At 41.0% G+C, this 13,686-nt stretch overlaps 1 protein-coding gene across 7 annotated transcripts in view; it reads left to right on the top strand.

Annotated features, from left to right (window-relative positions):
- The first annotated feature begins 525 nt into the window (after nt 1-525).
- The window catches only part of PPFIA1 (PTPRF interacting protein alpha 1), a 53,068-nt gene continuing 39,907 nt past the window's right edge, over nt 526-13,686 (top strand). For 3 of the 7 annotated variants that reach the window (XM_065838009.2, XM_065838005.2, XM_071808795.1), the window contains exons 1-2: nt 529-1,465; nt 2,586-2,849. In XM_065838009.2, the coding sequence (XP_065694081.1) occupies nt 2,586-2,849 (264 nt within the window). In that variant the 5' untranslated portion in view covers nt 529-1,465. Of the gene's footprint in view, nt 1,466-2,585; nt 2,850-13,686 lie in introns of all 7 variants that reach the window. The other 4 variants (XM_071808793.1, XM_065838010.2, XM_071808794.1 and 1 more) reach the window with 3 other exon arrangements.

The raw sequence follows: 13,686 nt of genomic DNA, 5'->3' as shown, positions 1-13,686 counted from the left end.
GCAGGAGCGCCCGAGCCTCCCCGCGCGGTGCATTGTGGGCCCCGCACTGATTTATGCGGGAGCCGCAGAGGGCGCCGGGAGGAGCGGGAGGCGGTGGCGCTCGGGGCTGGCGCGGCGGGTCGGGGGCCGGCGGCGATCGGGGCTCTCCGAGCTCTTCGGGCCTTTGCCACCACCTGAGGCTGCGGCGCTACCGCCGGGCCCAGGTCGCCGCCGACCGCGGGACGCAGCGGCACCTACCCGGCCTCAGCCGGCCCCTCGCCGGCCACCACGGACGTGGAGGCGGCGGCGGCGGGCGGAGCCGGGCCCGGCCCGGAGGGACGCGAGTCCTCCCGCCGCGGGGGAGCCTGCCCCACCGCTCGGTAGGGGCCGCAGGGAGGGCTCGCTCAGCCCTTGCGGCGCCGGAGCCTCCGCGGCCGCTCTCGCTCCTCAGGGGCTGCGCGGAGCCCCGGCCGGCGCTGCGCGGGCGGCTGCGGGGCCGGGCGGATCGGGCCGCGCTCCCGGCGCCGCTGAGGCCTCCGGCGGGGACAGAGAGAGAGGGAGGCCCGGGCCGGCGCTCCCCGTGAAGCAGAGAAGCCACATCTCCTCCGCCAGCATCTTTGTTTGTCGGGCCCTGCCGCGGGGAAGCGGAGCGGCGAGACCCGGGCGGCGAGTTCCCGGTGCCCCCGTGTATTTTCGGGCCTTTCCCCCCGCTTCGGCTGAGTTCCCCGGGCGCTGCCTTGGTGCTCGGCGGGTTTTATCCCCCCCATCTCGGCAGGAGATCTCGGATCCGGAGCGTCGCCGCTGGGACCGGCCGGGGACTGAGGCAGAGGAAACAACAGGTCTCCCTTCTCGCCTTCCGAAGCGATTCCAGCGCCTCGCTCTTGGGATTATAAATGTTTGAACACAGACCCAGGGAATTGGAAGGGGAGCCTCCCGTCGGAATTAACACAAGAGAAAAGAAGGGAGGCTTTTCCAAATCCTTTACGAGAAACCTCGTGCCGGTTTCCCATCCTGCCCGTGCTCTCTTTAATAATGCGATTGTGACCTGAGTGGAATTTATGAGCGATGAACTGTTGAAGCTTGTTGCACCACTGCATCGGACTACATATTTTGGGGTTTTTTTTGTTTGTTCGTTTATTTTCTTCGACACATGATTCCCCCATCCCAGCTGTTGCAGGACCTATGGGCCAGTAATAGAAGGATGGGAAGCTGAGACAGTTTATTTTCACGTTCTTCTGTTCTGGGGACTTGGCTGGTTGGCTGAAGCTGCTGCTTTTTACTGGATCTGCTCTTTTCTCGGCAGGTTTATTTGTTTTCATGTGCACGGGGTGTTTCAACTGAATAGACATTGGACTAGAGCTGAATGGATGCTTTGCGATCCAAAAGGTTTTTTGGGGTGACAGAAAACTGCTAAAAACAGGAGAAGAACTGGTGCTGCAGGAAACCAGGGGCCTGTTTTCCGAGCCTTTTTATTTTATTGAGCAAGGTAAATAATGTGGTGGTGTTGAAAATGGAAAGGCTTGTGGTAATCATGCATGAAAATGTTATAAAGCACTTCAGGCTGTTCCAAGTCTTCCAAGGGATTGAGAGGTCCCACAGTAAGGCTCAGAATAAGTTTAATTATTCTTGAAAATGTTCAGATATGAATATGAAATTTAAGGCTGAGAACAAGCTTTGTGGTACCTGAGAGGTTGAGAGAACTTTTTTTTCTGATTTGCCATAGGTTTATGATGTTGAGAGAGGCTGGCTGAAGGACTTCAGAAGTCTTAGAGGTTCAGTGAGAGTGTGCAGTAATTATATTAGTGTTTTTTTCTCTCCGCTTTTTAGAAAACTTGATGCCTCAGCCTGTTGTAAGGATCTGCTAAGGTCTCTTAAAAGTCCTTCCAATTCAGCAGTAGAGCAGTGTTTACATTTGCATTGGTAATTGTATTCATACTGTGCCTTGAATTATTTTTGCTTACCTTTATTTTTGTTATCCACAGTGGCAGCTGCTACGAATTCGTAATGAACTTTTTGCTTTTTACCTTCATTTACATGTGCATCTCCTGAATTGGACTGTTTGGATTTACCACTAATTTACATGCATCACGTTTACCATACACTTTCTACAGCCAGCATAAGCTCAAAGTACTGTTTTAGATACTATCTTTCTATGTTTCAAGTGTTGGAAGAAGCAGATAATGATTCTCAAAATACGCAGCGTAATCAGTTACTGGTTTAAGTGTATGATTTTTGGTGGCATGCTGCATGCCTTATCTTTGTTGTTTTGTTTCTTTTTAAGATCTCAGCAGCAGTTTAGCCTTAAAAATATGAATCCATTAAAATGAGATCACAGTCTGAAACGTAGCTGTAAGAATCTGGTTTTGCAAGAAGTCACAAGATTCTCATTATGAAGTGATGCCTTGATTAAATTGATTGGATACCTTTTCTCCCGCAGTCTTAATGAAATAGTGGCAAACGCTAAGGTGTTGGCAACTTTTGCTGATGCTATCAATGGGAACGCTAAGTTGCTATGATGGGTAGTATCCAAAGTTCCTTTGCTTATCCTGTTTAGATTTGTTTGACTTAAATTTACAGTCTTTGTTTTGTCTCAATTTTATTTCAAGATGATGTGTGAGGTGATGCCAACCATCAGCGAGGCAGAGATTCCCTCCGGGGGAAACGGAGGCCATGGTTCAGGTTCCCCGCTCCAGTCAGATGCAGATTCCCATTTTGAGCAATTGATGGTTTCCATGTTGGAAGAAAGGGATCGCCTTCTGGAAACACTCAGAGAAACTCAGGAGACACTGGCGTTGACCCAGGGCAAGCTCCACGAAGTTGGTCACGAGAGAGATTCCTTGCAGAGGCAGCTCAACACTGCTCTTCCACAGGTATGGATGTTGTCAAAGGAAGGGATCTTTCAATAATTCTCCTATTCTTTGTGGGATTTTTTTTGTTGGCTTTTTGTGTATTTAATTGACTGAAGAATCAGGTTATGTTAGAGGGAGATGAATCTGGCTTAGTACTTTCCTGTCTGTTGGTGCTTGCTCGCTTAGAGATACAAAAACAAGGCAAGTGGGGAACATCAACCCAGTTTGCTTTCCCAGTTCCTGGCACTTCTTTCTCAGGCTTAGCTTGAGCTTGAAGTTGTATCTATATCCTTTTGTTTAGTAGAACTTGATGGACTTCTCTCACTAGTAGTTTTTTAATGTTTTTAACTCCCTGATTAAAGCACATGCTGAAGAATTACATACAGACCATTCTGGGAAAGAAAGTAGGTCTGATACTGTTGCGGAATTTGATTCAAAAACTTGAGAAGTTGTGAATACATACAGCCTGAGTTATCATGGCAGCGTAGAAGTCCGGGCATAGGTTGTGGTGGTTGTTTGTTTGGTTTTGTTTGGTCTTGGTTGTTGTGTTTGTTTTGTTTTTTGAGGGGGGATATGTTTGGGTTTGTTTTGGTCTTGCTAGGAGTTAGTAATTATTGTCTTCTGGAGGATGCAACATACCAACATGCAGCCTCTTGAGCTAAATGTGTTACATAGCGCAGTTGTGTGCAGCTGGGAAAAGTGATTGGTGTCTATGGAACTTCTCATTTTTTTAAAAATAATACAACAATTAAAAGAATACAACTGAACTTTGAACACCTTGAAAAGCCTTTGGTTGGAGGCAAAGCAGAGGCCGCTTTCAAGTGTCAGTTAACTTGTACTTTCTGGCATGGTGGATTGTCCAGAGTGTGTCACGATGGTGTTAGACTTGCGCACCTTGTTCCAAGAATACTGATTATTTTTATAGTTGCTGTTTATACCTTTTAAAGCGGTAGTTTTAAACCCTCAGTTTGCATGACTCTCATTATAATGTAATCACTGTTTGACTCGTGGTGTGGTAATTGGTTCTGGCAATTACTCAGGGATAGAAACTAAAAACTAATACATGTTAATCCAGTTGTGTTACAATGGTATGATGGAAATGAGAAAGGAGATGTTTCTAACCTTTACTGCTCCCGGTGTTCAATCCTGTGCTGTGGGCAAAAATCACTCTTTTTTTTTTTTAATTATTGTAATAATTGTGGCTTCTCTTTAGCCGCTATTTCAGGTCTGCTACATCAATGGGTGCCTTTAACCAATTGTATGATCTGTAAACTGTTATACTTGGATTTGTGGCTGAGCAGAATCCCCCAAGCTCCAAACTGTGCTGTTCCTCTCTTCCCATTTCAGTTCTCAGCTTTCCTTCCTAAATCTAGTAAGCTACTTACATGTCAACATTTCTAAAAGATTAGTGCAGTTAAAAAAAAAACAATTCCCATTTTCAAGAATGTCGTAATTGTATGGCATCATGTGAAATCTGTCAGAAAACAAGTCTCATAGTTCAGTTGTAAGATAAATTTTGCTGCGATTTTATAAAAATATACAGCAGAGTGTAGGTTTTGTAGATTGCTGTTGGAAAATCCTGTTGTTGTGGTGTGAGAACTATGCTGCTTTTGTCCTCAGTGGTGCTTAAGATTGTGGAAGGTGATGACGATGCTTTGAAAAGCCGAAAGTGTTTTATTATTCTGGCTACGATCAGAAATAACGTCTCTATTTTACAAGTTTTTGTTGTTGTTATGGTAAAGCATCAGATACTTTATGGGTGTAAACTTCTGATGAGGTGAAAAGGTTTCTTTTTTTTAAATTCTAATGAGTGTTCACTAGGAGAACTTGGTGGTGACTGTGATATTTGAAACTAGTCAAACTTTTTTGTTAATTGTTTCAAGCTGGGCATTGTTTTGAGCTACTGTCTCAAATGACCTGTTCAGCTGTGGATTTCAAGGAGCGGTAGAAGCAAGATAACTTTAAATTTGCTGACAAGTGTGTTATTTTTTCAGGAAAGAGGTGTTTTAGTAGTGGACTTTGTTTTTTAAAGTTCTTTATCGTAATAGTCGTTTTCAATTTAGTAGAAGAAGATGTGAAGATCAATTGAACTAGTTGTACAAATACTAGTAGAATTGCATGAATTACTGGATCACAATGTAACCAATGTATTATTCCTCTCTCAGACTTGGTGTGTTGCGTTGTAGTTGATTTTTGGAGCACTTTATCTTAAGGAGTATTAAGTTGAATTGTTTGTGTGTAGAGTTTTTCTGTTTTATATATTTAGCTGAATCAGCCAGTTAGACCATTCTGATGACTGATGGAAACTCCTTTTATAGACGAAGGAAGGCCAGATTGCTTCTGTACCAAAACTACTCTGTTTTTAGTATGAAGACACTCAATTTCTAATGGCATCCCTGTACTTAATTCTTTATGTTCATGAGTTTCTGCATATAAGGAAGAGGCTTGTACTGGTGTGCGTATAGTTACAAAATGGAAAATTGGTACTTGTTTATTTGCACTTCTTGTAGATTATAAAAGTAAATGCAATTTAGAGTAAGAAGACTTTTGTTGTGGGTATCTAACTCAGAGAGAGGAGCATTCTAATCTTGTATAGATGTTCTTTATCTGTTACATTTCCACAGAGTAAAACTGACAAGTTTTTCTTGTATGGACAGCTGGCAATGAAATACAGCAGTGTTGTCTTGATAAAATAACTGGATTCTTGGCAGTGCCTGTTGTTTTCTGGGAGTTACCTTCTGTTAGAGATTACGCTGGTCGAACTGGACTCTGACCTTGGAAGATGAACTCGATGAAATCAAATTGCTGTGCAAGAACGTAAAAATAAATTTGTTCTTCCTAGAATTTTTCCCCAGAAAAAGTGAAAACTAACTTTGCACTCCGGGAACTTAGAGAACGGTTATTTTTAATGCAAACACGATCAGTTATGATTTAATTATGGTCAGAATTACTCCTTTCTGTTTCTTTCCACACCCCTAACGTGTTTTCTAGAGTGGATTCTGCAAAATCCAAGATTAGCGTGCTTGAAATTTGTGAGTTAATCTGTGCAACATACAGGATGCTACTGCATTTAAAAGTTAAATTTGGAAATTAAGGTATATGAGGTCCAAGTGACAACCAGTTCTTGCTATTGAGGTGTTGCAGGCTGGGGTTCAGTTTGCAGATAGAATTTCATGTAGAAGTTTCTGTAAATGACAACAAGAGGCTTGTTTGGGGCTGGCAAAGACTAGAGTTTAATTTACAGCAGCTCTGGTACCTAACACTAATAACACCAAACTTGATGAATTCACAGCAGCTGTATCAGGATGACAATTTTAATGTGTATGTTAAGAATTTATAAGCCGATGTACAAATACGCTTCTTTAATACAGCAGCGCTTTTATTTAGATCCATCTTAATCTTGCACTTTTAATATTTTGGTCTTAAATTTATCAAACTCCTATTCAGAATGTCTGTATTCAGCAGTGTATATATAGGGGCAGATGAGAACTTTGTCAGAGGTGATGTGTATCTGTGTGTAAATAAGAGCATTTTACTGTAATATGGAGTTAAATGGGGAAAAAACAAAACACCAAAATCAAGAAAACCCAAACCAACCCTGCCTATAATTTTGGTTTGGCTTCAGCTTCAGTAGGTCGCCCATTGTATCTTAATTTCAAGTGAGTTCCCAGCAGACCATCTTGAGTTGCATTTTATTGTTAGTAAATGTTTTTATCACTGCTGCACGCTTTAGTTAAAAATAGTGTGTATCTGTTGGTGTTAATTTCGATTTAGCTGTGTCTCTATAGAGTGATCTTCCTTAGGCAGTCTCAGAAATGCTGCTCGGTGCCTCACAGCAAATAGTATCCAAACACTTGGTCTGGATACGGGCCTGGTATTGTTTTATGATGATGTACTTAAGAATTTAGTTGCCATTTTAGTACTGGTGTTACTTGGATTTCCTCCAGACAAGTTTTAAGTCATACAGGATGTCATAGATGTAGAAATGAGGCTTTGCATTGTACATAATGTGAAGAACACAGTTGCAGAAAGTACATTAAATAAAGCACTTGCCAAGCTTTGCAGCAGCTGAGGTTTGCTTAGATTTCTTTTTATCTACACTGGTTTAAGTCAGATGGAGGTAGGAGTTAATGTTCCAAATTCTTCACTGACTTGATCAATAAACCTCAGCTTCCCTGACATTTCTTTGCAAGACATAAAACCAGGCAACTTCTGTCCAAGATCTTCAGAATATGAAGTTATCAGAAATTATGCTCTATAATTGGGCAAAAAGAGGAGTAGCTACACTTAAATATCATAGTGGAGTATGTTGAGGACCAAGTCTAGTGTTTGGTCGACTTAGTTTCTCATTTACATATATCTGGGCAAATTTGTTTATTGGAACATCCCACCCTTACCCAGCAGACATCTGCTTGCTTATCATTAGCAACTTGCTTTTAAGTTAGCTTATCTTGATTATAAATAGACCTTTTAGCTAGATTAAAGTTAGAATTAGTTTTAATGGGTTTTTTTTTTTTTTGTATTTGAGGGTGAACTTTAGTGCTCTTACCATGTCTCATCAATCCCTTTAATAAAAAGATTTTTATGAAGTCTTAAACTATTGTTTTTGTTTTCCTTGGTTTATTTGTAGGAAGAATGTTTTGGTGACTACACAGAAATGTGTGTGTTTGTTTTTAATGGTTGATGTAGCCCTGAAAGATGAGCTAGTGATTATTGTTTCTTCTGTTACTATGCAGAAATGTCTGATAATGGGTTTATTAGTGTTTGCTGTGCTGTAGTCTAACAAACAGGGAACATATAAGTGAAAGAGCTATAGTCAGAATAAACTTAAATATATGGTATATTTAGAACCAGGTGAACTTCACAAATATCTATGTAAACTTGTCTGCAGCCTCTTGTACAACAGGTACTGGTTATTTTGGTGTTCTGAGAATTCTTCATCTGCAAGCCCATCTATTTCTTCTCTATTCTTTCTAAGAGTATAACTAAAAACTACTTCAAGTACGGTTTTCATCAAGACTTCAAGAATTAGTGTGGCTACCTAGTTGCAGTTTCTATCTAGATGGGGTTTTTTTTAAACAAGGAAATAAAAAACCTTGGATTTGTTTTTGTTTTTAAGAGAAATGTGAATTAAAAATCCAACACTCCCCTCATCTCCCTATTCCCCTCCCACACCTTACAAGTTGTTACTGCTTTAACATCCACTGGCCTGTGACTTTGGTTTCTCCTTTCTGGTATTTATTTAGGTGGGTGTTGGGTTTACTTACTGTAGTATTTAATCTTAGAATTAAGAGTACACATTTGATTGAGGTTTTATATATGTAGATCCCTTACAGTTAACAACGTTGTCAGAGAGCTTGAATCCCTGGAGAGAACATTTTACCTGTCTGGTAGTAAGTTTGGGTTTTGCTCTTTGTAAGTTAGCACTGTATCCCAGAGCTAAATTAATATACTTCACACTTCAACTTAATTTTGCTTGTTTTAGTTGTCCTGCTTCAAATGAATATGGTAGAGTCTTCACAGAAACTGCTTTTAGAAATTTAGGCAGCTTAAGTCACTTTGAATCTGTAGGGCTGACTGGTATCCATTGACATATATTAAGAAATACATATCATAAGCTCTTGTACGTAGGAATCTCAAGCTACAAATACTGAGAAGGGGTAAATTTGCCTGTGTGTGTCAGGTCAGCTGGATGTTCCTCACTTTCCAAGTGTAGTTTTTTGGAAGCCTGCCTGTGGATTCTCCAAGTGTAAATGGGGAAATGTGCGGCAATTCTTGCCAGGAAAAATGTTTTCCCATTCTCTGGACTGAGACAAGGATTATTATTTTGCTGTTGAGTGGAGTGAGTTTTTTATTCAGCTTGACTTTTTCACAGGAGTACATGAAGGGCTGTTGCTGCATTTCGTAGACACCAGATAATTGCCTGCTGAGCTGAACCCATATCTTGAGATTGCTCTCCTAGTTCATATATTCAGAATTTGAGCAATGCTGTGATTACAGTGTTTGCTAATGCTCAGTTTCATTCTGATGTGGTGTTTTCCTTTAGATTCTCTGTAAATGGATGTGAATACTGGGGTTTTGTATCAGCTCTACTGAACATCAGCTCCTCTTCTGACCCGCCTGACGAGGCTCTGTGGCCTGTTCCTCCGTGACCAGAGCTGTAACGCTTTTAAGAGGAGTTTTGTTACTTAATCTGCTTTTCTGCTGTTCCACAGTGGCCAACCTCAAACTTTGCCCATGTGTGCGTTTGTGTCTTTTGGACGGCAGTGAAAAGCTTAACGGGAATATAATTGTGGTTGCATCTGAAATCTACTATGACTTTCGATGGGTACATGTCAATAAGAACAATCAGCGCATCTTTTCCTGTAGTTCATATGATTACGTTTTCAGAAATATGAATCTTTAGAAGTCGTATTTTGTTTTAAAACTTCTGTGAAGTGCCCCAAGATTCCTTAATGAAAAGATCCTCACGGTACCAGTATTGGATGTAATCAGGTGTCGTTGGGACAGATCTTAAACAAGGCCTATTGCTTGTTTAAAGGGCCATGTGGAAAAAAGCTTGGAAAATTAGTTATGCACGTCCTTCTAGTTTTGTTGAGAAGAACTTCCACTTGGAAAATAAGCAAGTGTTTTCTGTTTGTTGCAAGAGGAGAATGGGCAGCCTTCGAATAGAGTATCTGGTAAAAATGAGTAAAGACTGTGAGTTAATAAACTCTCGTACTCTCAAAAGAAGTGGCTTTTTTTTCCCATCTCAAATTTGCAGAACAGCACACAGTATAAAGATATATAAATGTAGGTTGCTGAGTGATTTACATAGTAAAGCCAAACAAAACCAACCTAAACCAAACAAAACCAACAAAAATCACCCAAACAAACCAAAAAAGGCAAAAACCCCAAAGCCACCTTAACATGTTCAGTTTAAAGAAGTATTTTTTGTGTTGACCTATACAAAGTTTAGAGTGGCTTGATGTATAGTTGAACTGTCTATGAATGTTCATGTAAGGAAAGTACCTTGGTGAAGTTTATTAATGATTATCTTCTCAGCATTGACAACTTCCTGTAATGATAAATGGTGTTTTGAATTATGTGGGGTTTTGTCTGCCCAAATCCTTGATCTAATAGCTTGAACTTTCTTTAATGCGGAGAGAGCTCACTCTAAATATGACACACAGCAGAACCTTAAAGAATATCAAATTAAAGTCCCAACTGACATCTCACACTTGAATCTCTTCTACAAGGATTCCAGGCATGGGCCGCCTGTTGTGTTTGAACTTGGAAACCCAGGAATAAAAGAAACTTTGGACCCAAAGCAAAGGTCATCTAAAAATTTCAATGGGATTCTGTTGTTCAGAGAGTTACCTGCAGCACTAGAAGTTCTTTAGATAATCTCATTACGTGTGTAAAGGAGAGACCAAGGTTGGAACAGCAGAGCATCTATGGAGGGCGGTCGTGGATATATGGGTGAATCTGGCTGGGGTTTTCACATATTTATTCATGTTTTAGGTAAACTTCTAACTTCAGAATATCTCTTCAAAGCTCTGTTTGCCATATGACATTTGGATAAGTGACTGGAAGTTTGGTTTAGATAATTTCAGGGATGCCTTGAGATACCACAGTGATATTTCTTATTTTTTTTCTTAGTAATATATTCCTCATGCAGTATTATCACCTTTTTGTAGTTCACGGGGAAAAGGCTCAGAAGGTCATAACATTCTTTTGGCTTAGTGTTGAAGAACACGAGGCAGGTGCATCTAGCAATGGATTCCTTTTGGAACACGCAGCCTGAGTTTTGAGCGTGTCTTTGGAGGGTGTGGTTCACCAACACCATCTTCCAAAAGCTGAGCCTTTGTCTGAAGAAATCTGGAATTACTTTACTTCATGTAAAGTGGAAATGAAAAAGCTTTTTAGGATTTTAGCCCTCGCTGCCTGTCCGTGCAGGAAAGAAGCTGTCCCTTCCCCTCCTGTAATCTGATTTATGCTGATGCTCACACTGCTGTAACTCTGATCCCCTGTAGTCTTCAGCGACTGCGTAACACTCTTCTGTATTTTGTGCAATGCTTACGAAAGATTAAGTCCTGGGAAGCAGTAGAGGAGCAATGGGCCACGCAAACCTATTTTCTCAACCGGTTGCATCAGCTTTCGCTTGTTTGCAGCCCAGTGTGGAACTGGAGCTTCTCCTCCTCAGACCAGGTTCCTCACCCATCCGTCCTTTGCTTCAGCACTGGGTGCTGGTTGCAGCACATTAACAGGTTGTCCTTGTCTCTTCTTTTTCCTCCCTGCCTTTTAGTGTTCTTCATATCCCTGGTTTTGTTCTGTGGTGTAACGTGCTTCCTGGGTTCACGTAGCTAACAAGTTTGGAACTGTTGATTATGGGTATCTGTTGTGGCAGAGAAAAAATTACTTTGAACATTTATATGTTCAAGTAATATAAAGTAATATCAAAAAGCACATAAACCAACTCTTTGACACTTAATATATGTTGCTGATTTAGGTTTTTCTGTGTTTAAACACCAGGCTTGTCTGTTGTAAGACCTGGGACTGTTTGTTGAATGGGTTTTAGAGTTACCTTTGCTTGTAAAAAATCAAGCAACTTCTCCATGGAATGGTTCAGTTGCATCTATTCTGAATATCACAGATTTGGATATACTTCGCTTCAGTTAGCCCAGGAAATTCACTTACCATGTAAACTGGGGTGATAAAGTGCAACGAAAATGAAAATGTAAAGAGCTTGTAAGTTGAATTCTCTGCTGAAGGCACGTATGTGTCCTCATTGTGCATTACCTGCTTAAACAAGTTTGAAATTACAAGGCTGAAGTGTTCATCACCTGGCAAAAAAAAAAAAGTATATACTAGGAAAGCACTGAGGGGGAAGCACATGTTGGCGCTTGTTTAATGAGGGTGGCTTGGCCAACCTTATTCAGATATTCCCAAGCACTCCCTTTTAACGCGGTGTGAAGAACGTTCTTTCCAAGCACCGGCCGCAGAACTAAACCTGCCGGCGAGGCCGAGATGAAGGAGCAGAACAGGGCAGGGCCTCAGCTGCTGCTTTTTGCAACCAGAAGGGTCTTGTCACTGAAATAACCACACATGGTGGATCTTGTCCTGGGTCTATTGCTAAAAAAAACCAGCGAAGTATTTATTAGTCATGTGAGGATTAATTTTTTAAGCACTGTATTTAAGAGTAAATAATTTTGAATTAATAAAAGTCATAGGAATTTAATATGAATGGTGCTGTTTCTTGTGGGTACAGTATGGTTAGGGTTGATACACAGAAAAATACATCTTTTTGTTTTCTTGTCCAAGGAAACTGACAGTTCAATGTCCTAGCTGCTCAGCCTCTAGAATGGGGGAGTCCCAGGAAAATTACTGAACTTGAGACATTTTCTCAGCATATCTTGCATTATTCTTACCATTTGGCATTTTTGAGGAGCATTGTATGCTGTGAAATCCTGTATGAGACAGCAGGAAATCTTGACCAACTTTATATGTGGAGGGGAAAAACTCCAATGAAATCTCTGCAGTGTCGTATTAAAGATGGAGACTGGTTCTGTCCCATACCCTGTCGAACTGGTAATGCAAGATTCTTCCTCTTTAATTAAGTACAACTGTATTCTCCTTTTGCCACAGTGGGTATGGGTGTGGGTAGGTTTCTTCACTGACTTGGACTCCAAAAATGGAGATGCCTAAAGCTACAACTAAGAAGTTGTGCTGCTACTTACTGCATTAGTTACTAATCAAAATAGACCAGGCTAGGGGTGCAGGAATGTGGCAATTCATGTTGTGAAGCCCTTAGAATTCACTGGTTCAGAGTGTAACTGAGAGGCACTTGTTTTTCTAACATCCCCCAAGTATGGTAAACTTATTTGTGTGTTAAGGTAAGCTGTTCCTCTGGAATATTGCTACAGTATTGGAAAGGATTACTCCAACAGTCTGAGCAGTTACAGTTCTGCACAAAGTAACCAGACACATCCCAAGCTGAAAAGCCTGTTTCTCAATGATGACTAAAGGTTTCCTGATACATATTTTAGCTGATCTTGTACATTTTTTCCAAACTGTGCAAGCTCGGTATGGTTCTGAACACTTCTGTGCCATATCTGCCTTTTCAGGGGATGTATTCACGTACATCCAAGAGCAGCTAAGGTGAAACTCATTGTGTAACCACCACAATGTATAGATTCCAGCCATGTGATGGAAGGTTTTCTGCCATGGTTGCATATGGATAGGTGCTGAGTTTCATGCAAGTCTGAAGAGCATTTCTGTATTTCCCATGCTTGCTGCTGGGCAGCTGTTACTTTAAAAATCTTGTAATGGTTCTACTTTTGGGCTTCCTTACTCAGACTATTCATAATGTTTCATGAGTAGGGATGACATTTGAAGAGTATTTTACAAAGTCAAGAGAAGGAAATAGCTTAAAACTAGAAACTAGTGGTTTTAGATCATGTTCAGGTTGTTCTTTTCTTGCTAATCCTCTGTATGTGCTGTTAAGTTGCAGAGTTCACCCCCCCACTGAGTATTTGGGGAAAGCCTTTAGGAAAAGTAGTTTGGTATAGTTGCTCACTGGTTTGATATGTTACCTTTGATACACATCTGTGCCTTTAAAAGTAGTTGAAAAGCCAGTGTTATTATAAAAAGGCTGTGGTAAAAATGTGCTGTGTCCACTCTGGGTTAGGTGAAAAAATGCCCTGTGTGATCTCACGTGCTTTGAAGCAGCCTCAGATGCTGGCAATGATTTGTTAAAGTTTATGAAAAGATTAACTTGGGACATTCTACGTTTCTACCTGGAGAAGTTATGGATTCTTAATCTTTCCGTGATCGCATGGCTGGTTGCCCTATGAGAAGACACTTAGCAAACTGCAAG

This window comes from Patagioenas fasciata, chromosome 5, assembly GCF_037038585.1.
Source record: "Patagioenas fasciata isolate bPatFas1 chromosome 5, bPatFas1.hap1, whole genome shotgun sequence".
NCBI lineage: Eukaryota > Metazoa > Chordata > Aves > Columbiformes > Columbidae > Patagioenas > Patagioenas fasciata.
The sequence above is the reverse complement of the archived record's forward strand: the minus strand, read 5'-3'. Positions and strand labels throughout refer to the sequence as shown.